At 40.0% G+C, this 27,392-nt stretch overlaps 1 protein-coding gene across 1 annotated transcript in view; it reads left to right on the top strand.

Moving 5' to 3' along the window:
• Window positions 1–27,392, top strand: part of COL6A6 (collagen type VI alpha 6 chain) — a 147,042-nt gene that overhangs the window by 59,040 nt on the left and 60,610 nt on the right. Inside the window, exons 9-20 of the mRNA XM_043474750.1 lie at window positions 4,761–5,104; window positions 5,189–5,267; window positions 10,617–10,771; window positions 14,234–14,326; window positions 15,672–15,725; window positions 18,012–18,083; window positions 18,168–18,194; window positions 18,527–18,571; window positions 18,662–18,715; window positions 19,495–19,557; window positions 22,002–22,067; window positions 23,287–23,340. Of these exons, the coding sequence (XP_043330685.1) occupies window positions 4,761–5,104; window positions 5,189–5,267; window positions 10,617–10,771; window positions 14,234–14,326; window positions 15,672–15,725; window positions 18,012–18,083; window positions 18,168–18,194; window positions 18,527–18,571; window positions 18,662–18,715; window positions 19,495–19,557; window positions 22,002–22,067; window positions 23,287–23,340 (1,106 nt within the window). The remainder of the gene's footprint in view (window positions 1–4,760; window positions 5,105–5,188; window positions 5,268–10,616; window positions 10,772–14,233; window positions 14,327–15,671; window positions 15,726–18,011; window positions 18,084–18,167; window positions 18,195–18,526; window positions 18,572–18,661; window positions 18,716–19,494; window positions 19,558–22,001; window positions 22,068–23,286; window positions 23,341–27,392) is intronic.

Raw genomic sequence — 27,392 nt, 5'->3', positions numbered from 1 at the left:
TGGCTGTATCATCTCCAGGTTGCCTCTCAGAGTGCCTCTCTCTTCACTTAAAGAGGACATTATCTCCTCTCTTTGTGTGTGTGTGTATGTATGTATGTGCACTTGTGGGCAGAGACTCATAGCACACCAACTGTCCCCTTCGTAAGTCTTCTGGGCTCCAAGCACAAACCTTCTGTAAGGCCCAGTGTGTAAGCCAAAGTTTAAGAGTCCTGCCATTGGTCAGGACTGTCTATGTAGATTGCGCTCCACTTTCTTCCCATACTTTATAATGTGCCTGGTGACCTCAGCCAAACCTTCCACATGAATTTCCTGTTTCACATGAAATACCCATTTCCATTTATTCACATTAGGCTGAAAATGATCTTGGAACCATTTAATCTGTCCTTAATAGGGTGAAAGAAAGCCAAGTGGAAAGTCGAAACAGAAGTCATGAATGTATAAATAAATAAGAAAAGTACACTTAAACTTCAAGTGATTACTGTAACAAACAAAAATGTGTGAGGCCTTTGTGGCCAAGCTGTGGTCTGAGGGCTAATGAGGCTGGAATGATAAAGCTGATAAAGCCTGTGCAAACATACTGGATGATACCAGCTCCTCTTGGACAATAAACTCCCAAATCAAGGGAAATCAGACAGTAGCTTCATGTGTCTCAAAAGAAACCAGATTCAGAGCCTGAACATCCAGCTTTGCTTCTTATTAAAACATGTACCACTTTGGAACGGTCACTAACCTTTCTGAGTTTTCTCCTTTGTGCAATTAAATTATTTCTGTTTTTTCTTATTGTACTTAAGATTTAGTTTATGGGAAAGGATGGTTAGCTGCACAGAGATATGAGGGAAAAATCAGTGTTTCTTGTGCCTCTATGGAGGGTCAAGCATTTTAAAATATTATAAATGCATTATCTCATTAAACTCCCAAACTCTCTGTGGTTTATATTTTCATTCCCATTTACAAATGAGGAAAAGGGAGCTCTAAGGACTATTGGGAGCCTGGCCCAGATTTTACTGGAGGCAAAAAACTAAGCAAATTTTAAAATCTACGTCTGTCTGATTCCAACCCATTTGTGGGTTGTTAAATTTTTTGATATAGTGGCTGTCTAGGTTTTCTTGATATAGTTGCTGTCTAAGTTATCTGGTGTTCACGTTATAAGTGTTGTGCTTCAACTATGAATTGCTGGAGCTTATTAAGACATCACGGGTTTATATCTCAAAAGCTTCTACTGTGTAAAGAAGCCACTCACTGCTAGGCTGTCCCTTCCAGTAGCGTAATATAGCATTTGAAACCTGCATGACCTAGCATCACTGGCCACCCAGAAGGTGGTGGAAATAAGGTCGTTCAGTGTAGGGACTCCAGACAGGCCTGGATCTGATTCCCACATGCCAGGTCCACGATAATAACTGTGAGACCTCGGGCAAGCCTCTCTAAGCCACAGCATCTTCTTCTGAAAAATGAGTATCAGAAGCATTTCTATTTATTCCGTGTGTCGTAGGGACACATGAGGAATGTGTGAGAACAAGTGTGTGTAAATATGCAGTGTGTATTAGTAACTCTCATGGCGTATTGCCAAAGGTATCTTGAAGTGATTTTATAAGTCCAGGTGCATGGAGTGATAGAGTAGTTCAGTTCACAAAAGGACAGTTTGCCAAGAGTTCCTTGATTCAGAAACTTTAATCATTTAGCAGTTCAGAGCTATATTTCGATTTAATGCCTCAATATACACCAAATTCCCCAAGCAACTAAACCGAACCCTGTTTTCTTAACTTCATCCATGCCAGTCTCCTGACTTTTCTTGGAGTCTGCATGTTCTAACCACCCAGAGAAGACCCCCAGCAGTTTTCAGGATATAGACTTGCTGCCTTTTTTGGCATGGAGCCATGACTAGGTCGGAGAAGGCAATGGCACCCCACTCCAGTACTCTTGCCTGGAAAATCCCATGGACAGAGGAGCCTGGTGGGCTACAGTCCTTGGGGTCATGAAGAGTTGGACACAACTGAGCAACTTCACTTTCACTTTTCACTTTCATGCATTGGAGAAGGAAATGGCAACCCACTCCAGTGTTTTTGCCTGGAGAATCCCAGGGATGGGGGAGCCTGGTGGGCTGTCCTCTATGGGATCCCACAGAGTCAGACATGAATGAAGCGACTTAGCAGCAGCAGAAGCAGCATGACTAGGTAGCAAAAGAATTGAAAGTACCTCTTATGTTTCACATTATCATGGAAGATGAGTCAAAAAGGACATTCAACCAAAGGCCAGTCTGATAAGGACAGAGTAGACACACCTTCAGGAACTGACTCAAGGAATATGGGAAATATAAGAAAACATTGATGAGATGGATGAAGCTGGAGCCCATTATACAGAGTGAAGTAAGCCAGAAAGATAAAGAACATTACAGCATACTAACACATATATATGGAATTTAGAAAGGTGATAACGATAACCCTATATACAAAACAGAAAAAGAGACATAGAAATACAGAACAGACTTTTGAACTTTGTGGGAGAATGTGAGGGTGGGATATTTCAAAAGAACAGCATGTATACTATCTATGGTGAAACAGATCACCAGCCCAGGTGGGATGCATGAGACAAGTGCTCCGGCCTGGTGCACTGGGAAGACCCAGAGGAATCGGGTGGAGAGGGAGGTGGGAGGGGGGATCGGGATTGGGAATACATGTAAATCCATGGCTGATTCATATCAATGTATGACAAAACCCACTGGAAAAAAAAAATAAAAAAAAATATATAAGAAAAAATTGATGGTCATTTCCAACTTTTCTTGACAAGGATCTCTTTATGTTCCTGTCTTAATGAGGACTGTATAGTCCTTGGAGTCACAAAGAGTCGGACACGACTGAGCAACTTTCCTTTTCACTTCACTTACCTAACTATATTTTCTAGATCTTTCTTTCTCTCTTTTTTTTTTTTATCTAAGATACCCCCTTCTTTTAAATCTCCAAAGAAATTTTTCTCTCATCCCAGCTAATAACCACCAACAGCCCAACTTTGCACTTGAAGTGTTTTCTCCAGAATCTGTCTTCTAATCTTATTAATATACCCTACTATCTTGACCATATTTCTTTCTTTTTAAAAAATTTTATTGAAGTATAGTTAATTTACAGTATTGTGTTAATTTCTATTGCATAGCAAAGTGACTCAGTTGTACATACATATTCTTGTTCATATTCTTCTTCATTATGGTTTATGATAGAATATTGAATATAATTCCCTGTGCTACACAATAGCACCTTGTTGCTTTTCTATTTATATATATGGTAGTTTGTATCTACTAACCCAATTTGTCTCTCCCCCATCCCAATCCCTCTTTGGCAATCATAAGCTTTTTCTCTATGTCTGTGAGTCTGTTTCTTAAGTAAGTTCGTTTGTTTGACAGTGTTTCTTAATACTAAAACCCTGCCATCATTAATTCCAATTAAGGACTTTCTTTATAAGTCAGATAATTAAAATCAGCTTTGGGGTTTGGAAGGGAACCAGGAGACCGTTACTGTCTTGCCCAATCCTTTCTTTTCCCTATTCTTTTTGTACTTTTATCTTGAAATATATAATCTTCTTATTTTTATAGACAAGAAAGTTAATACTCAGAGAGGTTAAGAGATTTGGCAGAAGTGATTTAGTAGTAACACAGTAGTGACCTGTACAGGGCTGAACTAAACGCTGCCTCCCTATTCCCGGCTTCCACACTGCTAGTTGTCAGATTCTCAGAGCACTGCTTTACTTGTTTTTACCACCCTTGGCAGCCAGTCCTCACCCCCTTTTGATTCCCACTCCTGCTATTCGACTACCATCCTTCGTTATTTCTCTTTGGAAATCCACTTTTAGCCTTCTTCCTAGCCCACTTCCGAAACCATTTCTGCCTCCTCTTGTTAGCTCTGAAGGGCTCTTGATTTGAGGGCAGACATCTCTGTAGAGTCTGCAAGGCCATTCCGTGAGAGCCCACTTGACTTACATGATCCACTCTCTCTAATTGTGTTTAGACATATGGCTGCCACCTCTGGACTGTTCCCCAAATTCCGTTTCTTTGATCACATTATCATGGACTCATTCATCAATCTGAATTAGTTAAATGAACACCGGGAACTTATTTACTAAAGGTTGTAATTTTAGTAATCTAGGCAAAAAGCTAAAATACTCCATTTTTAAAGAGGACAGTTCCTAGGAACACTCAATGATGACATTTTGGCATCTTTGTTTTTTCACAAGAGAGTGTTTTCCTTGAAGGCAGTGACGTGTTCTAGAAATTCAATGGTTTTCTGTTCAGGGATTAAATCATCACAATCATTCCTTTAGGCGTTGTTTTTTGTTTTGTTTTGTTTTTTTTCTAAACAGCTTTCTGTTTTCAAATGTTTTTCCCTTTTAATTATAATTTAATATTTGTTGAATGACCTCAGTTGATAGGTACCATGAAATGAATTTCCTCTTTTGGACTATTAACATTTCCACAACATGTTTCAGCTATTTAAGTGACTCTTCATAGCTTCTTCAGTGGACACAATGCAATCTTTCAGAACTTTGTTATAGAATCATCTAGATTTTATAGATGCTGGGGGGGAAAAAAAACCACTTTAACAGGTTGTGAAAGAGTGGTTCTGAGCCTTCCCAGTATTCACATCCTCTTCCTTGTTTTCCAACTTTATAACTGGGATGGAAACAAGAATTCCAAGTCTCACGATTCAAACATGACATCCAAGTCAGATAATGTTCTTTATTGGTCTAATACAGTATGCTTTTCCCTTGAATCCTAGATTGCTTTGTGGATGTTGTGGTGGGATTTGACATCTCAACTCAGCAGAATGGGCAGACTTTGCTCGAAGGCCAGTCCTGGATGGAAACCTATCTTCAAGACATCTTACGTGCCATCAGCTCCCTCAATGGGGTAAGCTGTGAGGTGGGCACGGAGACTCAGGTTAGTGTGGCTTTTCAAGTGACCAATGCTGCAGAAAAATATTCCCCCAAGTTTGAGATCTACAGTGAAAACATACTGAAGAGCTTGAAGGATGTAACAGTGAAAGGACCATCTCTTCTCAACGCAAACCACTTGAGTTCTCTGTGGGATGCATTTCAGAATAAGTCAGCAGCTCGGGGAAAGGTAACTTAGTTTTATCTTACTTATTGGTTTTTGTTTGCAACGACTTCCTTTTTACTCATTTTTCTTGTTTGAATACTCTCCTAGGTGGCCCTCTTATTTTCAGATGGATTGGATGATGATGTTGAAAAACTTGAACAAAAATCTGATGAACTTAGAAAAGAAGGTATGAAGCATAGGGAGTGCTGGGAAAGGAGTGTTGACAAACTTTATAATCTCAAAACGGAGTCCCGGCTCTTACACTTCCAGACTCTCAAATAGCTCTGACTTTGCAGCCTCTCCACTCTGGATGCACTTGGGAGGGCAAACAAGCTCTCACAACGTTTTGGCATCTACTTTTTTCCTCCTCCCCATACGAAATAGCACTGAATATAGTGTCTTATCCTCTCTCTCGTATTATTTTATTTCTTCTTCCTAAGCTTTCCTGGAGTATGTTCCTGCCTCCCTTGCCCCATGCTATCTAATATTTCTATGTCTTAAGTGTCAGCAGAAGTGAACCATGTACGTTTCTGCTTGACTAAGGAATGGGAGAGTTGGACAATTTTCTTCTAACACTCTTTTAAGTTTTCAGAGTTGCAAGCGTTGGTGGACAAGTTTACTCATGTCTTGGGACTTCATAATCAGTTCCTTCTTGCAGATGACAGATGGACCAACTATGGTGTTAATGAGTTTTTAAAGCTTTGGCACCAGGCTTTTGGCTTTAGGAACCAATGCTCATTCTGATTTATTGGCCATTTGTACTAAAATACGGATCAGTGGAAGGAAAATGCATTCACATGTTTTGGGTTGACTAAGAATAGAAACAGATTTTTGTAAGTGGATGTTACTGGTACCCCACCCAGACCCCTTAAAGACAGGCTCCTTCATCGTCCAGCTGCTATGAGTGTTGGCTGCTCACATGTTACCCACAGGCTCCCCCTTTTTTCTGAGGAACTGCCCTTCACCAACCTTGCCTGGAAGTTTACTCCCTGTTCCCATCTTTGGGCAGCAGGTGGAGTGCAGAGACTTGGATGCCAATTGTGTGGTGTGACTCAGGCTCCAGAGTTCCCCACGGGATCAGGCTGAAGCTAGACTTTTGCTGAAACACTGTCTCGCTCAGCTCCTTCCCCAGCCTGACCCTGCTTACCTCTGTTCCTTTCTTTAGAGAGTTCTTCCCCAATAAATCATGGGCATCTAACTGGTTATCTCAGACTCTGCTTCTAGGGCATCTGGCCTGTCTCTCTGGTTAACTGTTAGAAGTGGATTGAAACTATCACCCAGTCGTGTCTGACTTTGTGATCCCATGGACTGTAGCCTGCCAGGCTCCTCTGTCCATGGGATTCACCAGGCAAGAATACTGGAGTGGGTTGCCATTCCATTCTCTAGGGGATCTTCCCAACTTGGGGATCGAACCTGCTTCTCTCATGTCTCCTGCATTACAGGCAGACTCTTTACCACTGAGCCACATTAGATTTTGTCTTTTCACTGGTTCTCATTCCTCCATCTTAAACAGATCGTAAAATTCACTGAATTCACAGCTGAAGGGTAAGGGTTTTATTTTTACTGGATTTACTAAAGCTGCTTCTCTTTATTCTATTGTCTTGGCCTTTACTCTTGGTCTGAAGAGGAAATATTAATGAAGACTGAGAACAGGACCCTCGGGTGGATAGGAAGGGCTTTTTCAATTTCAGCTTTTCTTTTGTGGGGGAAGATGTACCTTTGCAGACAAGATCAGAGTTTTCTCCAGAAAGTTTCTCTTGGAAACCCAGATTTCTAAGACCCATCTTCTTTCTTCCAACTCCTGAAGAAAACTGGTGAATGAGTTTTGACTTCAGAAGCTAGGTTTTGAATATCCTCAGAAATTTAGAATATTTTTTCAGTATTCAAAATCAACTCTATTTCCAAACACTGATAGTGAAAAACTGAAAAACAAAATTTAAAAAGCCATTTGCAGTGTACACATGACAAGGAATGCCAAAGTATATATTTAACAAAACATATTTGTCTGTTTGCTGAAAATTACTAAAACAATGATAAAAAAGACTGAATATGGTTAAATGTCAATTCTCTCCAGACAGATCTATAGATTCAATTAAGTCACAATCAAAATCAAAGCAGGATATTTGTTAATGTACAAAAAAATGGTTCAAAATGTATGTGGAAATGCAGAGGACCCAAAATAGCCCAAACAACTTTGAAAAAGAGGTAAAGGTTGGAGGACTCACAGTAGCTACAGCCTTTCAATGGGAAAGATAAAAGGGTGTGGGGTCACAGTGTTCTTTGAAAGGTGTTGAATGTCTCTCAGTTGAAACAAAGAGCACCTCTGGCTGTGACCTCCCATATTTAACGTAGATGATTTCAGTTGATGCTGGGCCCTTCATCTGTTAACCCAGGAGAGCCTCTCTAACTTGAGGCCCCAGACTCTGTATGTGTAAACTGAGCCATCACCGTGGAATAAGAGGAGACCAGGAGGAAAGGATGCTCAGGATGGATGTCACTTTATAACTAATCCATGTAGAGTCGGACACGACTGAGCGACTGAACTGAACTGAACTGTACTGTAGATTGGAGTTTGAATCAGTTTTTTCACTGTAAAAAATCCAGTACTCTAGAATCTACTCACTGATTCTTTATTCTCCCAGTTTTTGAAAGCTTCTTTTTCTTAATTCATTTTTTAAGAATTGAAAAAAGTGAAGTTGCTCAGTCATGTCCAACTCTTTGTGACCCGTACCAGGCTCCTCCATCCATGGGATTTTCCAGGCAAGAATACTGGAGTGGGTTGCCATTTCCTTCTCCAGGAGATCTTCCAACCCAGAGCTTGAACCCAGGTCTCTCGCATTGTAGGCAGACGCTTTACTGTCTGAGCCACCAGAGAAGTGAAAACACTTATGTTTAAGATCATATGAACCAGATGAGTCCGAAAAGATCAGGATTGGAGTCCTCTGTCCTGAGAAAAGTGAAAGTGAAAGAAAATGAAGTCGCTCAGTCATGTCTGACTCCTGCGACCCCATGGACTATAACCTACCAGGCTCCTCTGTCCATGGGATTTTCCAGGCAAGAATACTGGAGTGGGTAGCCATTTCTTTCTCCAGGGGATCTTCCTGACCCAGGGACCAAACCCGGGTCTCCCACATTTCAGGTAGATGCTTTACCAACTGAGCCACCAGGGAAACCTGAGTTACAAATTATAGTTATATGCGTACTTCCTGCAAATCAACAACCCCATGGTTCTCATAACTCTTAAACTTCTACCTTTCTTGGGACTTAGAAGAAATATCAGATGTGAGATCTTTTCCCCTTCTAGATAGAACCCCTGGCATGCCTCCTTTTGATCATTAGACACCAGTTGATGAACTTGGTGCTCTTCATGGCCTCTCCCAGCCCCGATCCCGCTTCTCCCCATCATTCTCACTCTTGGAAGTGACCTGTCTTTGTTTGCTTGAGACAAACCAGAGACTGTTAGCACTAAAACCAGGAAAGTTCCGGCAAACTAGGACAGGTTAGTCACCCTGTTCTTTGGTATTTCTTCCTTTAGTTCGTGTCAGCAACCACATTGTTTGCCGATTGTAGAACTTGAGCCTCCCCACTGTATCCCTGAAACTGCGTTTTCTTCATTCTCCTTTTCCTCTCAAAGTCATATAGAAACTTATATAAGAAAGCACTCTTGACTCTGCCAAGTCCTTGAATATTCTTTATTCTGATCCATTGGTTTTTAAGTCCCATTCAAAGAATTCTTCACCTATCCCTAATAAAGCGAGAAAAGGTATGCCAAATAGTTATGTTTTCATAAAACTAAATTTATCCAACTTTAGGACTGGCCTTTATTATTAAGTCCTTAGTACATTTTTGTTATTAAAATGTCCTTTGAGTGTAAGCTTTGGAGTCATGCTGTTGGGTGAAAACCTTTGCTCATCTGTAAAATAGAGCTGTAATCATACTTGCCTATAATGTTGTATTTATATCTTAAAAATAAGATAATGCATGTAAAGCACTTAGCCAACAATTACTATGTGTAATTATCAATAAATGAGAGCACAGTTGTTGCATGGTTACCTCCACCCTAATGATTGCCTGGCTTATTACTATCACCATTTAATGTCCTTTATAAAATAAGTCAACCCTTTCTTAGTCTCTAAAAGTTTTCTTTGAAATGTGTTGATCTATAAACTTCCAGAGTCTATGAGTCACAGCTCTGGTTGGTTTTATGACATTTGCTCCAAATTGCCTTACAAGAGACCTTTAACTGTCTCTTGTACGTGTAATTCCAGCCGGATTGTGATTTAGACTTACGCTTCTCAAGCTTTAATGTGCATGTGAATCACCTGGAGATTTTATTAAAATATAGATTCTGATTCTGCGGGTCTGGATGGGGCCTGAAATTCTGCATTTCTGATAAGCTTCCAGATGAAGGCACCACTGCTGCTCCAAGGACCTCCCTTTCAAGTGACAAAAATTTAGAATACTTACATTCTTGACATATGAATTCCTCTGTGCTTTAGTATGCTCTGTGGACTCCTTATTACTGTTATTAAATATAGTTGATTTACAATGTGTTGGTTTGTGGCATAGTGCAAAGTGATTCAGATATATAGAGATGCAATCCTTTTCAAATTCTTTCCTGTTATGGTCTGTTACAGAGTACTGGATACAGTTCCTTGTGCTATATAGTAGGACTTTGTTGTCTATTTTATATATAGTAGTTTTTGTCTGCTAATCCCAAAGTCCTAATTTATCCCTCCCCACTTCCTCTCTCCTTCGGTAACCATAAATTGGTTTTCTATGTTTGTGAAGACTCAAGCATAGAGTCTGTTTCTGTTTTGTAAATAAGTTCATTTGTATTGTATTTTAGATTCCACATATAAGTGATATCATATGGCATTTGTCTTTCTCTGTCTGACTTCGCTTAGTACAGTAATCTCCAGGTCCATTCATGTAGCTGCAAATGGCATTATTTCATTCTTTTTTTATGACTGAGTAATATACATACTCTATGTAGCACACCTTCTTTATCCATTCATCTCTTGATGGATAGTTTGCATCCATGTCTTGGCTGTGGTGAATAGTGCTGCCGTGAACATCAGGGTACATGCATCTTCTCGAATGATAGTTTTGTCTGGATATATGCCCAGGAGTGGGCTTGCTGGATCGTGTGATAGCTCTGTTTATAGTTTTGGAAGAACCTCTGTAATGGTTTCTGTAGTGGCTGCACCACCAGTGTAGGAGGCTTCCCTTTTCTCTGTGGAGTCTTTTAATTCACTATTTTACTTTAAGTCATGAGAGACCTCAAGGATCTGTTATAATATATTATATAAATTATTCTCCAACCTAATTAGTTTTGAAAAATGGAAGTTCTTTTGTTCCCTAGTGATGATCTTGTCACTTGTCAGTTTTACAATGTGTGGTGGGGGAGAATGAACTGTAAAATGAGGGTTCCTCTTGCAACTGGCTTCCTGGAATAGCAACTTTCATACATAGGCAAAGAGGTTAAAGTAGCCATACTCTCCTTAACTGGAGAATTGTTGACTGTGCTGGCTAGGTCTGAACGCCCTCATCACTGTTGCTCTGGATGGACCCACCAGTTCCAGTGACCTGGCTGATCTTCTGTACATTGAATTTGGGAAAGGATTTGAGTACAAGACACAGCTCACTCTCGGGATGAGGGATCTTGGGAGCCAATTGTCAAAGCACCTGGTGAGTTATTCAGAAAAGGCCCATGAGTTTAAATTTTCTATTTGTTTTGTATATAAGGTTCATATTTAGGCTTATGAATGTGAACGAATTTTGTTCATTTGGGAGTAGAACCAGGCTTTTCTGATTTTGTGAAAAGCCAAAACGAGGGGGTGTTTTGAAAGAAACATCATATCGTAGAGCAGTGTCAAACCATGCTTCTTTTTGTTATTGTTCTCTATTTATTTATCAAAATATAGTTTATTTATAACATTGTATTAATTTCAGGTTACAGCAAAGTAATTCAGTTATACATGTAAGTCATATCATATGGCATTTGTCTTTCTCTGTCTGACTTCACCTAGTACAATAATCTCTAGGTCCATTATATATCCATATATATGGATATATCTATATATATCTATACATATATACACATATTCTTGTTCAGATTCTTTTCCCTTATAGGTTATTACAAAGTATTGAGTATAGTTCCCTGTGCTATACAGTAGGTCCTTGTTGGTTATCTGTTTTATATATAGTAGTGTGTATATGTTAATCCCAAACTCCTTATTATACCTCCCCCACAATTTTCCTCTTTGGAAACCATAAGTTTGTTCTCTATGTCTGAAAGCATGTTTAATTTATATGCTTGGCCAAGAGAAAAAAAAGAAGGAAGAAGAAACTAAATAGCACCTATAATCCTGCCCAAATTACAGTCAATAAATATACTACCAAAGGGTGGCTAAGCCGTAAGAGTGACTTGGCTGATCCCCCAGTCAGCCAGTTTTCACATTCCTTGCAAATACTAAATACCAAAATTCACCACACTGAATATGATTCTGCTGTTTAAGATAGGTGTTTTCTCTGCAAATGGCCTGTGAATAGAGCTGATTCCATAGAGTTCAATTGAAAAAAGAACATCTGTTCCAACCTTGGAAGAAAAACTAGTGACATGATGATGGACCTGCTGTGTCGTACTTTACGACAAAAAGATGTTTAAAAGTTGTCTTGACTGATGGGAATTTTTGCCTTATGGTCTATTTTTAGAACCTAACCCCTAGATAAGATGCATCACAATCCTGAAACATACAGGAGTTCAAACTAGCTTGGTGAAGGTTTTCAAGTTATCTATGACTACTTTCACCTTTAATGAGTGAAAATTTGCAATTTGCTTATAATTTATAAAATCTGTAATCAGCATATCAAGACACTTCCCAATAAGGTGCTAGCCCCTGCTACTTTCTTTTCTATAATTAAATTTATTTATTTTTGTGGTGGTTTAGTGGCTAAGTTGTGTCCGACTATTGAGACCCCATGGACTGTGTGTAGCCTGCCAGGTTCCTCTGTCCATAGGATTCTCCAGGCAAGAATTCTGGAGTATGTTGCCATTTCCTTCTCCAGGGGATCTTCTCAACCCAGGGATCAAACCCAGGTCTCCCGCATTGCAGGCGGATTCTTTGCCGTCTGAGCCACCAGGGAAGCTCTATTTATTTTTAATTGAAGGATAATTGCTTTACACTCCTGTGTTGGTTTCTGCCAAATATCAATGTCAATCGGCTATGGGTATACATACCTATGTCCTCTCCCTCTTAAACCTCCCTCCCCACCCTTCTAGGTTGTTACAGAACCCTGATTTGAGTTCCCTGAGTCATAGAGCAAATTCCCATTGGCTGTCTAGCTTACATAATGATAATGCATATGTTTCCATATTAACTTTCTCCATACATCCCACTGTCTGCTTTCTTGCCTTCTGCCCATGTCCATAAATCTGTTCTGTATGTCTGTGTTTCTATTGCAGCTCTGCAAATGGGTTCATCAGTATCATCTTTCTATATTCTGTATATATACATTAATAAATGATATTAGTTGTCCTCTTTCTGACTTACTTCACTCTGTATAATAGGCTCTAGGTTTATCCGCTTCACTAGAACTGACTCAAATGCATTCCTTTTTATGACTGAGTAATATTCCATTGTATATAAGTACCACAGCTTCTTTATCCATTCTCCTGCTACCTTCTGACAATAGATCTTGCATATAGATATTTGAACAGTGTGTTCAGTGTAGTAATTATGTACAAATAATTGCTTAAACAATATAGAAGTTTCGTTGTAACTTAATGTGGAAGTTTAGCTGTAATTCCTTTCTACATGGGAAAATGGTGTCTATTTTACAAATTTTTTTTCTGTCTCTGGAATTTGTAATGTAAAATTGGTAATTCATAGAGGGAGGAAGTTATTCTTCAAACAAGGTTATAGCTTTTAGATATCACATAAATGCAGTACTGTATAAGAAATGTTTAATTTTAGAAATAGCCCATTTTAATGTTAATAGTAAACTATGCTGTAGGATGTTAGTGATCCAAAGAAAATTGATATCATCTAATACGAAATCACAGAATCCATTTTGTTGTTGTTGTTGTTTGGTTTCACACATTTCAAGTTTTACTGGGTCTTTTGAGGTTTACGGGGGAAGAAACAGAGAATTTTCTAATATCAGAAAAGAAACAGTATATAATAAGAAACAATTTAGAGGAGAAATTGTGAAATGGTTATAGCAAAATATTTTCATTTTTCATCACACTAGAATTTTGATGGAAACTTCTCAACACAGAAATTGATTCTACCCCACTGAGGCAAAGCACAGTATTTGTTGCAGACAGAAGTTTCCTTAAAATAAATCTTATGGGTTAATTGTTCTCCAGGCAAGAATACTAGAGTGGGTTGTCATTCCCTTCTCCAGGGGTTCTTCCCAACCCAGGAAACGAGCCAGGGTCACCGGATTCTTTATTGACTTAGTCACCAGAGAAGCCCCCCAAATGTGATGGACTATGTCAATTTTTCAGGGGATGACTAACTAGGCCCAGGATGAAATTCACTCAAATTTTAAAAATATATAATATGTTTTTTGGTCAGAGTATAAAATGTAACCAGAGTATAAAATCTCTTCATGTGCCCACCCTATACAGCAAGTGCTTCTGAATGTTGAACACGTAATTGTTGTCTTTGAAATCCTGTCCCACATAAACTGTTCTAGAAGTGTTGACCATTGAACTCCATGCCAAGCAATGTGACAGTGGACAGTTGTCTAAATTCTCCAGCATACAAATATTTCACAAAACAGGAAAAGGAAAAAAAAAAACCAACATGTATTCTTTTTATTGAACAAACTATTAGGGACAGCATTATACAGGATAATTAAAAATACCATGGTCAATGTTGGGATGGTGTGGGCACAGGAGATCCCATTAATAAATTAGCATGCAGTGAGTCAGCTGTGGCTAAACTGATGCCTTTTTGAGAACACAAAAACATCTTTGAGTTGATTCGGAGTTCCTCATTTGGTAGAGAATGCAGATCACAGAAGGAAAGATGAAAGGTAAAGACGGTCTCCTTCATCCTCTCTAGAGCATCTTGAGCTTGTGTGTGAGTGTGATTTGGGCAGTGAAACCATCAAATGTAATGTATTCCTACCCTCCTCAAGGTCAATGTTGCGGAAAGGACATGTTGCTGTTTATTCTGCAAGTGCGTTGGAGGAGATGGCACAAGGGGAGACCCTGGACCAGCAGGGAAAACGGTGATTTTAGTTGCAACAGTGGCCCACTTTACTTGAATATAGTATGTTTTTCAGAAACTGGTTTAGATAGAAATAAGGGCTCCTAGGTAGAGCCTTTGAGGTAACCATTTATCATGCTGCTTATATGTCCAATTAGATAGGCTTCTTCTTGGTTTTCTAAATTGGAGTCTTTTAAAAAACCTTTTTATACAAGCATCAAGAGAAAAGCTGCTGATGGGACCTCCCTGGCAGTCCAGTGGTTATGAGTCCATGTTTCCACTGAGGGAGCATAGTTTTGACCTACATGCCAGGCGGAATAGCCAAAAAGAAAAAAAAGAGAGAGAGACAGAAACTGCCTAGATTGTTGATTATCCAGTGTCCTGGCAGTGATGACAAGATGCAGAAAAACCAACTGGGATCTCTTGTGTTGAATAATGAAAGCCTCCTAAATACTAAGGAGTCATTTTAATTTCCATTTTTAATGGCTGCAGAGTCATTTAAATCACATGGGGAATAAGTTGTGTAGTCTGCTGAAAAGCTAGATCAGATCACCCTGTCACAGCAAGAGATGCTAAGATGTTTCATTCAGCTCTACCCAGACCAAAATACTGCCAGAAATATGTAAGTAAAAACAGACCAAGTCTAAAAACAGTAACTAACAACAGATTCATATATTTCCTAACCCAAAGAAGTTAATGTACCCTTATGTGAAAATATGATTTGGGCTTTGAGGGAATGTTCAAATATGCATAAACATACTATGGGTGTGTTTAACAATTTCAGTACTACTTATGTACATGTGTGTTTGATTTTGGGTAATTTATAGATAGCACTGTAACTTCCAAATCACCATGGCTGTCTCTCTGAAGAAAGTTTTTGGACTAATTATTTTCTGAATCCTTTGACTTCATGTACAGAGAATGGTAGAATTTTTTTAAACAGGTATCAGGAAAAATGGAAAGAAATATGTGTGGTCTATTTTACATGTAGCATAAATCCTCAAAAAGAATTTTTAATGAAAAGAGGATAATTCTAGCCCGTCAGGGGCAAATATAGCTGTGTTCATTGAATGTTTGTCTAGGAAAAAAACTCTAGTTCTATAAACCCTAGCTCTAAACCCCAGAGAGAGCTATGGAAAATATGTTTCTCACACACCCACCCTTGAGTTATCTGGATACTTGTCTCAAAATTCCATTTGTTTTTATGTGTGTAAATGCAGCTTAGTTTGTGGAGGGAGAGGACTGTATTTTGCAAACTCATACTATTTTACATAAAGTAAAACTGTGAAGTTGAGGAATTCTTGCTTGATTACCTCTGAGTTTTGGTCTATGGAGGGCTAACGTATTCTTCCTTTCCTTATTCCCAGGGACTTCCAGGTTTTAAAGGCAGTGAAGGCTACTTGGGAGAGGAGGGCACTGCTGTAAGTCAAGGTTTTTTCCAGCTCCATCTATTCCTAAGAACGTATCTACGCTATGAAATCATTTGTGTCAATTCAGAAGGAAGCGAGAAAAGTCAAGTTCTAAGGATTCACTCGCAAAGTCTGAGGTTTTTCCAGGTCACCAGTGTTTTATTAACCTACTGTCCCCTCTTGGACTATCCACCAACACTGTATAATCAACTCAATGAAAAACTTCTCTTTTTCACTCGGAGAGTCAAATCACTGCCCTTTCCCCCTTCCATTCTGCATGAGTAAACCCACTCACCACACTGTTTATCAAGGACCTTGCCCTTTCTTGCATCTATTCATCCATTTGTCTTTCCTTCCTTCTTTCTCTCCTTCCTTCCATCCATTAACTAAGTGTATATTAAGCATCTTACAGTTTATCACATTATTTATCAAAGACCTCATCATAAATGCACTCAGCATTCATTTAACAAATGCATCTTAAGGCATCTCTCCATGTGCCAGGCACAGTGCTTTAGACCACAGAAATAAAAAAGAAAAAAAAAAAAAAAAGATTGCTCCTATCTCAGGTAAATTCCAGACTAGTGGAAAGACAAATGAGAAGCAGTAGGTCTAGTTGTTATACACGAGGACTCTGCTAGAGGTATATGAGGTGCAATGCGATAGGGTGTGGAAGTGCAAATACCGAACAGCCTCAGGTGACAGCCTGGGAGGAAGGCTGCAGACAGGGGGTAATGCTTGGGTGGCATCTGAGGAAAGATAGAACTTTCTCCAGGCTAAGAGCCCCGGGGAGAATATTCTACTACAGGGAGAAAAGTGTGATCAAGGGTGTGTAACTGAGTCAGAGAATTGTGTGTTTGCAGAATGACATATGGTCAACATGGCCAGTATCCAGGACACAGTGAGAGGAGATTATATTTCAAGATCCAGAGTTCTGGGAGTCTTGAATACTCTGAGAAAGACTTGGAGGTGTCTTCCAGTTGATGGGCATCACTTAATGATGTTTAGTTAGTTCAGTTGCTCAGTCATGTCTGACTCTTTGTGACCCCATGGACTGCAGCACGCCAGGCCTCCCTACCCCTCACCAATTCCCAGAGTTTACTTAAACTCATGGCCATTGAGTTGGTGATGCCATCCAACCATCTCATCCTCTGTCGTCCCCTTTTCCTCCCGCTTTCAATCTTCCCCAGCATCAGGGGCTTTTCAAATGAGTCGGTTCTTCACATCAGGTGGCCAAAGTATCAACATCAGTCCTTCCAATGAATATTCAGGACTGATTTCCTTTAGGATGAACTGGTTGGATCTCCTTGCAGACCAAGGGAGTCTTCTTGAGAGTCTTCTCCAACACCACAGTTCAAAAGCATCAATTCTTTGGCACTCAGCTTTCTTTATAATCCAACTCTCACATCCATACATGACTACTAGAAAAACCATTTCCTTGACTAGACAGACCTTTGTTGGCAGAGTAGCATCTCTACTTTTTAATATGCTATCTAGGTTGGTCATAACTTTTCTTCCAAGGAGCAAGTGTCTTTTAATTTCATGGCTGCAGTCACCATCTGCAGTGATTCTGGAGCCCAAAAGAATAAAGTCTGTCACTGTTTCCACTGTTTCTATGATGTTCAAACATAGGATTAAAAATGGCTAGGGCATGGGTTTAGAAAGCATGCTCAGGCAACATCATGGAGGATGACAAGATAGGGGGCAGGTGTCAAGCAGCAGGTGCAGGACAAAGTTTAGGGCAGTGTGAATAGATATGTTAAGGAGGTTGAATGGACATACCTTGGTGATCACTTGCAGGGAGAATGGCTGAGGATGACATCCTTGTTTCAGCTCACAAGACTGCACCGGCTGGTGGGATTACCAAGACAAGGATCGCAGGAGTGGATTTGGGTTAAAGATAGAAAGAAAAGGAAGGAATTTGGTCAAGAAATCTGCCCCTTGCTTAGATCATACCTAGAGCATCCTGCTCCGATGTCTCATCAATTCTTCACTGTCTGTTCCCGGAATGTCTTCTGAAATCTTGAGAATGCATTTTAGCTGCCAGCCATTTTCTGTCTGTTTTATTTAGATCCTACCCCACCCTGGAGAGTATCCAGGTGGGATCCCACACAGAGGGTTGTCATCAGAGTAGCTCTGATTTACTTCCACTCTCAGTTTTTATAAGCATGAATTCTGGGTTATAAACCCATGAGCAGTTGCACTTTTTTTTTTTTTATCCAACACAAAGGTTGTCAGATTTCTGAGACAGATTCCAGATGACAATAGGAAAAGCTCATCTGAGTATGTGCTCTTCCTTAGGGAGAAAGAGGAGCCAGTGGACCTGTGGGGGAACAAGGTACTAAAGGATGCTTCGGTGCCAAAGGCCCTAAGGTAAGGATTGCATAAACACTGTGAAGTCTTCCCCACGTTAATTCCTTTTCCTACACTAACCCCCACTGTCCTTTCTATTTTCAGGGAAGCAGGGGACTAAATGGACAGGAGGTATGGAACCAAACATCATTTATCTGCCCATCTGTTGTTACCTAGAAATACTTTTCTTTTTGAGGTGATTAACCAGTAGATTGTACAAATGAAGCTTTGTTGACCTTCCTTTTTATCGCTGATCATTTCATTTTGTTTACTAATGCCTTTTATTGCAGGCAATGTTTATTATTGGTTGACAATCTGTATGACTCAGTAATCTTTAATATGACTCAGGGCCAGCCCAGCAAAGAGCGTGTATATAGAACCCAAAATTAGACTTTTTATTTGGTGTCTGGCTTCTTTCCACGTAAATGCAATGCACTGTATTCTGACCACATCTGTCTTTTCAGGGAGAAGTTGGGGAAAGTGGAATTGATGGGTTAAATGGAGAACAGGTAGAACCTTTTCTTTGTATCATGAAAACCCTCTGAGCTAGTTCTTATTAAGGAAATGAGAATTTGAGTTTATTGTTCTCTGTGTTTTAGGGTGACAGGGGTCTTCCTGGAGCAAAAGGAGAGAAAGGCAATGAAGGAGCCCAGGTAGGCATTCAATAAAAGGACAACGTAGAAACTGCACTGGGAATTCAAGGTGTGACTAACAGTAAGACAGCTACACCAGGTGTATCTGTCAGCTAGGATGAAAGTGTTTTAGGATAATCAGAAGACCTCAACTGCACGCAACAAGAAACATTAATTTCTGATGTGTCTGGGAAGTTCAGCTGATCTAGGCAGTGCATGGCTGACCTTGGTTCATGTGTCTCTAGGTTGGCTGGGGGACTTGTTTCACTTATCTCTTATTCTTCTCTGGGAGCAGAGAGCTGCCGGGCCACGTTGACCAAGACCTTTCATGGCCGTGACTGAAGCACAAGGGAGCAAATAGAAATACACAAGTTCTCCCGAGGCCCCTTGGGGCCTAGGCTTGGAACTCTCATGGAGACACTGGTAGATCTTACACATAGACCACGTGTTGACCACGCCCAAACTCGGGGGTAGGGAGTCAAATATGGATAACCTCTCTGAATCTCAGTTGCCTCATCAAAAGAAGGATAAAACCAATACCTGGTGCATACAGTAGTTATAAAAAAGATGGACAAGACAATGAATCTGTCTGGAACATAGAGTTCACCACTGTGGCAAATATTTGTGGCCACTTTTAAATTATTCACATGGTGTCTGAAACTACTGGTTGTTCCTCTTTTCTACAAAATAACTTTAGTAGGAAAACATTTAATAATTCAAATCAGGGAGAAGATAAGCTCCTTGTTTTTATTAATGTCACTTAAAATTCTTGTCCTTCTTCTCCTTTGTGTTGACTTTAGGGAATCCCAGGAGAGAGAGGAATTTCTGGGGACCATGGAGCAAAGGGCTTGCGTGGAGACCCAGTAAGTGCTTGGACCGAGGGGCTGCAAACTAATGTCACGTCAGGGCTCATTTCCACATCAGCGCTTCTGGTGGGAAAGCGGAGCACTACTTTAAAGTACTACCATAGCAGTTCTGAATTGAAATCGTCATGGGCACATCTGTTTAGAGTTTTAAAAGCAAGTCCCTTGTGCCTGATACTCGTCATGTACAAGATAAGTATGGACAGTGAGACAGTCTTGCCACTATTTGCATATGTAATTTTTGAGAAAACATTTTCAGAACTTCCTTGTGCTTCAGAGCTATGAAGGAATTCCACCCCATTCCATTATCTTCCTCAGGGTAACTCAAAATATGGACAGGATGAAAGAAATGGAGCCATCTCTTTTTTCTCTTCTCCAAGAATCTTTCTCCATTGAGAATATTAGCTTCATTTCCTTGAGTCCAAGTCAGCTAAAAGTACATTAGGCAAAATGTAGAACCCAGAAATACCTGCTTTAATGGGGATGCAACCCAGTTGAGTAGGCATAACCTACACCAAAACAAACAGGACATATGACAACCTAGGGGATATGCCAAGTCCGTTGGACATCAGTACTCTAGGACTTTGATCACCCACACATCAGTCTTCAAAACCTTAATGAATTAGGATTTTGTAGGTTTTTTTAAACATTCATTAAAACTTTCGAAATTGAGATTTAATTGTGTATACAATGTGATATCTATATAACACTGCATATGTTTAAGATGTACAACAGGTTAGTTTGATATATTTATATACTAGGATTACCACAGTGTTAGCTAAGTCCTTTAACACGTACATAATTATCACTTTTTTTGTGTGGTAAAAACATTTAAAACCTAGTCTTTTAGCAACTTTGAAGTGTATAATACAGTATCACAGTCTGTAATCACCATGCTATTCATTAGATCTCTTGAATTTCCTGTTAAGCTGTAACATGCATCAGAAAAGCACAGACATTATAAATGCACAGCTTGATGACTATAAATACCCTGTGTACTCACCACTCAGGTAAAGAAACAGAACATCAGACAAGAGTAGAACAACCCCAAACCACCTCATGTGTACTTCAGTCGCTACCAGCCCCCCTAAGGTAATCACACTGTCTCAGGACCATGAGTTAGTTTTACCCATTATTGAACCTTCCAAAGGAATTATACAAGATACACTCTTCATTCCCCGCTTCTTTTACTCAAGTATATTCTTGTGAGATGAATCAGTGTGGTGAATATCAGTAGTTCATTCAGTCTCACTCAGTTGAGTTAGGTTCAGTTCAGTCACTCAGTCGTGTCCAACTCTTTGCTCCAGGGACTGCAGTTCACCACACTTCCCTGTCCATCACCAACTCCCGGGGCTTGCTCAAACTCATGTCCATCGAGTTGGTGATGCCATCCAGCCATCTCACCCTCTGTCATCCCCTTCTCCTCCTGTCTCCAATCCTTCCCAGCACCAGGGTCTTTTCCAATAAGTCAACTCTTGCCATGAGGTGGCCAAAGTATTGGAGTTTCAGCTTCAGCATCAATCCTACCAATGAACACCCAGGACTGATCTCTTTTAGGATAGACTGGTTGGATCTCCTTGCTGTCCAAGGGACTCTCAAGAGTCTTCTCCAACACCACAGATCAAAAGCATCAATTCTTTGGCGCTCAGCTTTCTTCACAGTCCAACTCTCACATCCATACATGACCACTGGAAAAACCATAGCCTTGACTAGATGGACCTTTGTTGACAAAGTAATCTCTCTGCTTTTTAATATGCTATCTAGGTTGGTCATGACTTTCCTACCAAGGAGTAAGTGTCTTTTAATTTCATGGCTGCAATCACCATCTGCAGTGATTTTGGAGCCCCCAAAAATAAAGTCTGACACTGCTTCCACTGTTTCTCCATCTATTTCCCATGAAGTTATATATATATATATATATATATAACTGAATCACTCTGCCGTACACCTGAAACTATCACACTGTTGGAAACCAGCTGGACTTCAATAAAAATAAAACAAACAAATGAAAAAAAAAACTTTGCCTTCCCCAAGGGCAGGGGATGGGGGGTAAAATCTACCAACCCTCAAATATAAACTTGCCGAGGCCCCAAGAAAGAAGGTCAGAAGCTAAGAGAAAGAGGGTAGTAGCAAGAAGGAAATGCCTCCAGACCCAGGATAGGAGTTTCCCTAAACACAACTCATGTCTCCCTGCCTCCTCGGCCATGTGTTCCATCACAGGCTCTTGCTTGGGCCCACACACTCGCCTCAGGTCTCCATGCTCTCCTGCTAATGTAGAGCTTGGGAGGAAAAGAAGACATTTATAAACCATTTATAATTTAGTGTACTTCTGCTTTCAAATGGATTAACCTTCTCGTCACTTTTTTGGGGGCTGACCAGGTATGTTACAACCATATCACAGTTTTAGGAGAAATGTTCAAAGCCTATTATTTTCTATTTTTTAGGGAGTTCCTGGATTTGACAATAGCATAGAGGGACCCAAGGGCTTGAAAGGAGAACTTGGAAGACAGGTAACTGTGGGGTTTTGGAAGTAACTTTGTAAATACGTGACAATGGTGGGCTCAGGGTTTTAGCGATAGAATATGAAATGTGTATAAACAATTTGGAATCAGAGTGAATATACCTGATACAGAAAATCTATTTTTAGAAGCAGAAAGATTTTTTTTTTTATTCTTTCTTATTTGCTACGCTGGAACTTAAGACACATTCTCTCTTCTGAATCTGATGCAAAGATCTAACCTCTTATTTAAAATGTAGGGCTAGCTGATAGAAACCACTAGCAAAAGAACTGGCTTTCCCAGGATCCAGAGGACACATATCCTAAAAAGATATCATATTATACATGGTACCTGATGTTTTTACAAAAAGGAGCAGAGAGAGAATAAGATCTGGTAGATATCTACAGGCCATACTCTAAAGGCAAGTCTCTTGAGATTAGTCTTATGGGATAGCATACATCTAAATCTGATCATGTAAACTTGTTTTCCAGAATTTTAGGAAAACAATTGTCTGGAAAATGTGTGTCACTGGATTCATGGTGAGGAAGTTCTTTGGTGACTCCACCTGTGAGAAAGCCCTTTGGGAAAAGGCCTAGCCTTCATTTCAGGCTCTGTTCCTTAGCGACTCTGTGGCCTCAGCTACTTTCTACAAGCCTCTGTTTTCTCATCTTCAGAATTGGACAAGTAGCCTACTTTGGAAAGGGATGTGGGAATTCAGTGACAGAGTCTGCTACATCATAAACCTCCAGAGAATGTTACCTGCCCTTTTATATTAAGTGGCCAGTGTATGTCTTGTTATAGACTCTATGCCCCCCTTTCCTACCTTGGGAGGACTTGTGTATTGGGAGATCTTATTCAGATTAGGGTGCTAGTTAGGCTGTTACACAGGCTAGCCAGACAGAACAGGAAGTCCCAAGAAAGAAATCCACACAAGTGGTAGCCATCCCATCACACGGATGATTCTGCAGCAACATCGAGACAGTTTGGTTGAAATACTCTAACTAACAGCCCAAACACAAGTTAGACGGTGGTGATGAGCAGATGAGGCCACATCACACTGGCAGAGAGGTGCCGTTTGTGACCGGTGGGTCAAGGCCTCATCCCTCAGGGATAGTAAGTCTAACCTGTGAGTCCCCATCCACCCTCCTGGGAGCACAAGAAGCCAGTGTTGAGGAGCGCGCATGTCAGTGCTGCGTCATTATTGTCAAACTGCTGTCTGTTCCTTTGACAGGGAAGAAAAGGCTGGCCAGGCCCCCCTGGAACTCCCGGCTCCAGAAGGAAGACAGTAAGGACCCACATAGACAAAGTGGCCTACTCTGGGGGAGCCTGAACTGGGGTGATGAAATGGCTGATGGCGGGGCGGTTCCCCGGGACTTACTACCCTGGGGAAACTGACTCAGGGCGGAGCTGGCAAAGGATGCAGGAAGGGCCCTGAAGCTGAGGCCAGACGGTGCCGGCTGCAGGGGAAATGACCAAATCGGAGGAAAGTGCCGGGCAAGGAGAACGAAAGGGTAGCCAACTAGGGGAAGAGTAGTCACAGTCTGGCCTGCTCACTAGGCCAGTTGAGGTTTTAGGTCCAAGACTCCATTCCTCTGCCAAATTCTATGACTGTGCTTAGAAAAATCAGTCCTGATGCGAGTCCTCTGTTCTCCTTTCCATTTTCTCTACTCTCAAAGAAGAGGAATGTGTTCCAAGATATATAAAAATGTTTTCTTGGATGAACTACAATATATGGTTCTTTGAACTCCTCTTCAGAAAACAGAATGCACAATAAATGCAGTATATTGAACTAGTTTTTATTTGTGCTAAATTTTTAAGTGTTATAAATATATACTTTATTGTGATATAATTGATAGATAACATTATATTAGTTTCAGATGTACAACATAATGATTCCATGTATGTATGTATTATAAGATGATCACCATTCAGCTAGTAAGTCTAGTTGACATCCATCACCACACATAGTTAGGATTCTTTTTTTCTTGTGATGAAAACTTTTTAAGATCTACTCTGTTGTGTAGATGCTATGTTGTGTCCAATTCTTTTATGATCCCATGGACTGTAGCCCACCAGACTTCTCTGTTCATGAGATTTCCTAGGCAAGAATACTGAAGAAGAAAAAAAAAATACAAAAGAGGGTTACCATTTCCCTCTCCAGGGGGTCTTCCTAACCCAGGGATTAAACCCGTGTCTCCTGTACTGACAGGCGGATTCTTTGCCGCTGAGCCACCAGGGAAGCCCTTCTACTCTCTTAGCAACTTTTAAACATACAATACAGTATTATTGGGCTTCCCTAGTGGCTCAACAGGAAAGAATCTGCCTGCCAATGCAGGAGACGCAGGTTCAATCCCTGGGTCGGGGAGATCTCCTGGAGAAGGAAATGGCAACCCGCTCCAGTATTCTTGCCTGGGAAATCCCATGGACGGAGGAGCCTGGTGGGCTTCAGTCCTTGGGGTCTCAAAAGAGTCAGACACAGTGGAACAATTACACAACAACATACTCTTATTGACTATAGTTACCATGTGAAGTGAAGTGAAGTGAAAGTCGCTCCGTCGTGTCCAACTCTTTGCAACCCCATGGACTAGCCCATGGAATTCTCCAGGCCAGAATACTGGAGTGGGTAGCTTTTCCCTTCTCCAGGGGATCTTCCCAACCCAGAGATTGAACCCAGGTCTCCCACATTGCAGGCAGATTCTTTACCAGCTGAGCGACCAGGGAAGCCCAAGAATACTGGAGTGGGTAGCCTATCCCTTCTCCAGGGAATCTTCCCGACCCAGGAATCGAACTGGGTCTCCTGCATTGCAGACAGGTTCTTTACCAACTGACCTATCGTGCTATACATTAAATCCCATGACTTCTTTATTTTCTAACTGGAAGTTTATGCCTTTTGATTCCCTCCACCCATTTCACACCACCCCCCACTCCTCATCTCTGTTCTCTGTATCTATGAGTTTAGTTGGTTGGTTGATTTGTTTTGTTAAGATTCCACATATAAGTGAGATAATAGGGTATTTGTCTTTTTCTGATTTATTTCACTTCACGTAATGCCTTCAGGACTTCCCTGGTGGCTCAGATGGTAAAGAAGCTGCCTGCAATGCAGGAGACCTGAGTTTGATCCCTGGGTCAGGAAGATCCCCTGGAGAAGGCAATGGCTACCCTCTCCAGTATTCTTGCCTGGAGAATCCCATGGAGAGAGGAGCCTGGTGGGCTACAGTCCATGGGGTTGCAAAGAGTCAGACACGACTGAGCAACTAACACTAGTGCCGTCAAGGCCCATCCATGTTGTCCCAAGTGGCAAGATTTCCTTCTTTTTAATGACTGAATAATATTCCACTGTGTGTATATGTGTACATACACACACATGGTGGGTATATCTTTTTGAGTTCGTGTTTTTTTCCCTCTGGATAAATATGCAGAAGTGGAATTTCTGGATGATATAGCATTTCTATATTTAAGGATATAAAAATTTAAGGATATATTTAAGGATATAAGCATTTCTATATTTCTATATATATATTTTGAGGACACTCCATACTCCTAAAGAGATTGTATGTAATATATGTCTATAAAAACATATCTGAGAGCAAAACTAGGTCACTTGCTATGAAACCTTTGGGGGGGTCTTTGTTGTTATTTTTTTCAGTAGGTGTTTTTAAAAAGAGTTTCTGTGTTTGACTTCTTGGAAAAGTATTGACATTTTAAAATAAAATCTTTATCCATTAAGAAAATATAACTTTAATAAAATATACTTAAATGCCTGCATTGGGTTCTAAACTAGAACCCAATGTCTCTTCTCATTGTGCAACATATTCTTTCCATTCTTTATTTCGTTATCCAGACTTCTCCAACTTCCTTCATCCCTCCCCACCCACTACATGTAGTGATAGATGCTAACTAGATTTATTAGCTGAATGATGGTCTTCTTGCAATATATACATATATGGAATCATTACGTTGTACATCTGAAACTAATATAATTTTAATGTTTTAAATTTGAGGACAAATAAAAACTAGTTTAACACATTACATTATTATGCATTGTATTTTCTGAGCAGAAGCTCATAAAACCAGCTATTATACTACAACAGGAAAATGTTTTTATATGTTGGAACATACTTTTCTTTTTTGTAAGACAGAGAAAAATAAGAACAGGGATTATGTTTAAAACCTGCAGAATTTAATTGTTGGGAAAGCCCTTAAAGTGCATCTAAAGATTTTTAAAAGTACATTGGCTATTTATTTGACTTTCTAAAAGGGTGTCACCAGTTTACATACCCCAGGAAAATATTTTGAACTTAAAGAATATCGTCCAAAAAATCCTGGCATGGGAGATGTATTTTTCTTATTTTATACAGGCTATAATCTCTCTGGAGGATAAGGCAATATCACCATGTATTAGCTAAACCACACAGCTCCTGAGAAATATGGTCCCTTCTTGAGTTATAGATTCAGCAGTGTCATTCAGAAGTAAAATTAGAGTTCCACCTAAAGATAGTAAAGTCAGAGGATTTTTTTTTATACTACTCCACTTCTATGCAACTCACCAAAAACAATAAAAGAAATTTAAAGTGAATTAACAAAAATGACCACAACTTCAAGCCACCCATGATGACAGATGTTGGCCAACTCTTTTACTTTTTAGAGGTTTTACTTTATTTTGTTGAAATACAGTTAGTTGTATTAGTTTCTGCTGTATAGCAAAGTGATTCAGTTATATGTATATGTGTGTGTATATATATATATATTCCTTTTCATGTTCCTGTCCATTATGCTTTATTACAGGATATTGAATATAGTTCCCTGTGCTATAAAATAGGATCTTATTCTCTACCCATTCTATATATAATAGTTTGCATCTGTTAATCCCAAACTCCCAGTCCATCACTCCCCCCATATGCCTTCCCCCTTGGCAACCATGAGTCTATTCTCTATGCCTATGAGTCTGTTTCTGTTTCACAGATATCTTCATTTGTCTCCAGTTTTAGATTCCACACATAAATGATGTTGTATGGTATTTGTCTTTCTTTTTCTGACTTACCTCACTTAGTATGATAATCTCTAGTCCATCCATGTTGCTACAAATGGCATTATTTCATTCTTTTTTTTATGGCTAATATTCCACTGTATGTATGTACCACATATTTCTCTGTGCATCTGTCAATAGGCATTCAGGTCACTTCCATGTCTTGGCTATTATCAATAGGGCTACAGTGAACATTGGGGTACATATGCTTTTGAATTTATAGTTTTGTCTAAATATATGCCCAGGAATGGGATTGCTGGATCATCTGGCAACTTGGTTTTTAGTTTTTTGAGGAAACTCTGTGTTGTTCT

This window comes from Cervus canadensis, chromosome 7, assembly GCF_019320065.1.
Source record: "Cervus canadensis isolate Bull #8, Minnesota chromosome 7, ASM1932006v1, whole genome shotgun sequence".
Classification (NCBI taxonomy): Eukaryota; Metazoa; Chordata; class Mammalia; order Artiodactyla; family Cervidae; genus Cervus; species Cervus canadensis.
Note: the sequence above shows the minus strand (reverse complement) of the source record. Positions and strands in the feature narration are given on the sequence as shown.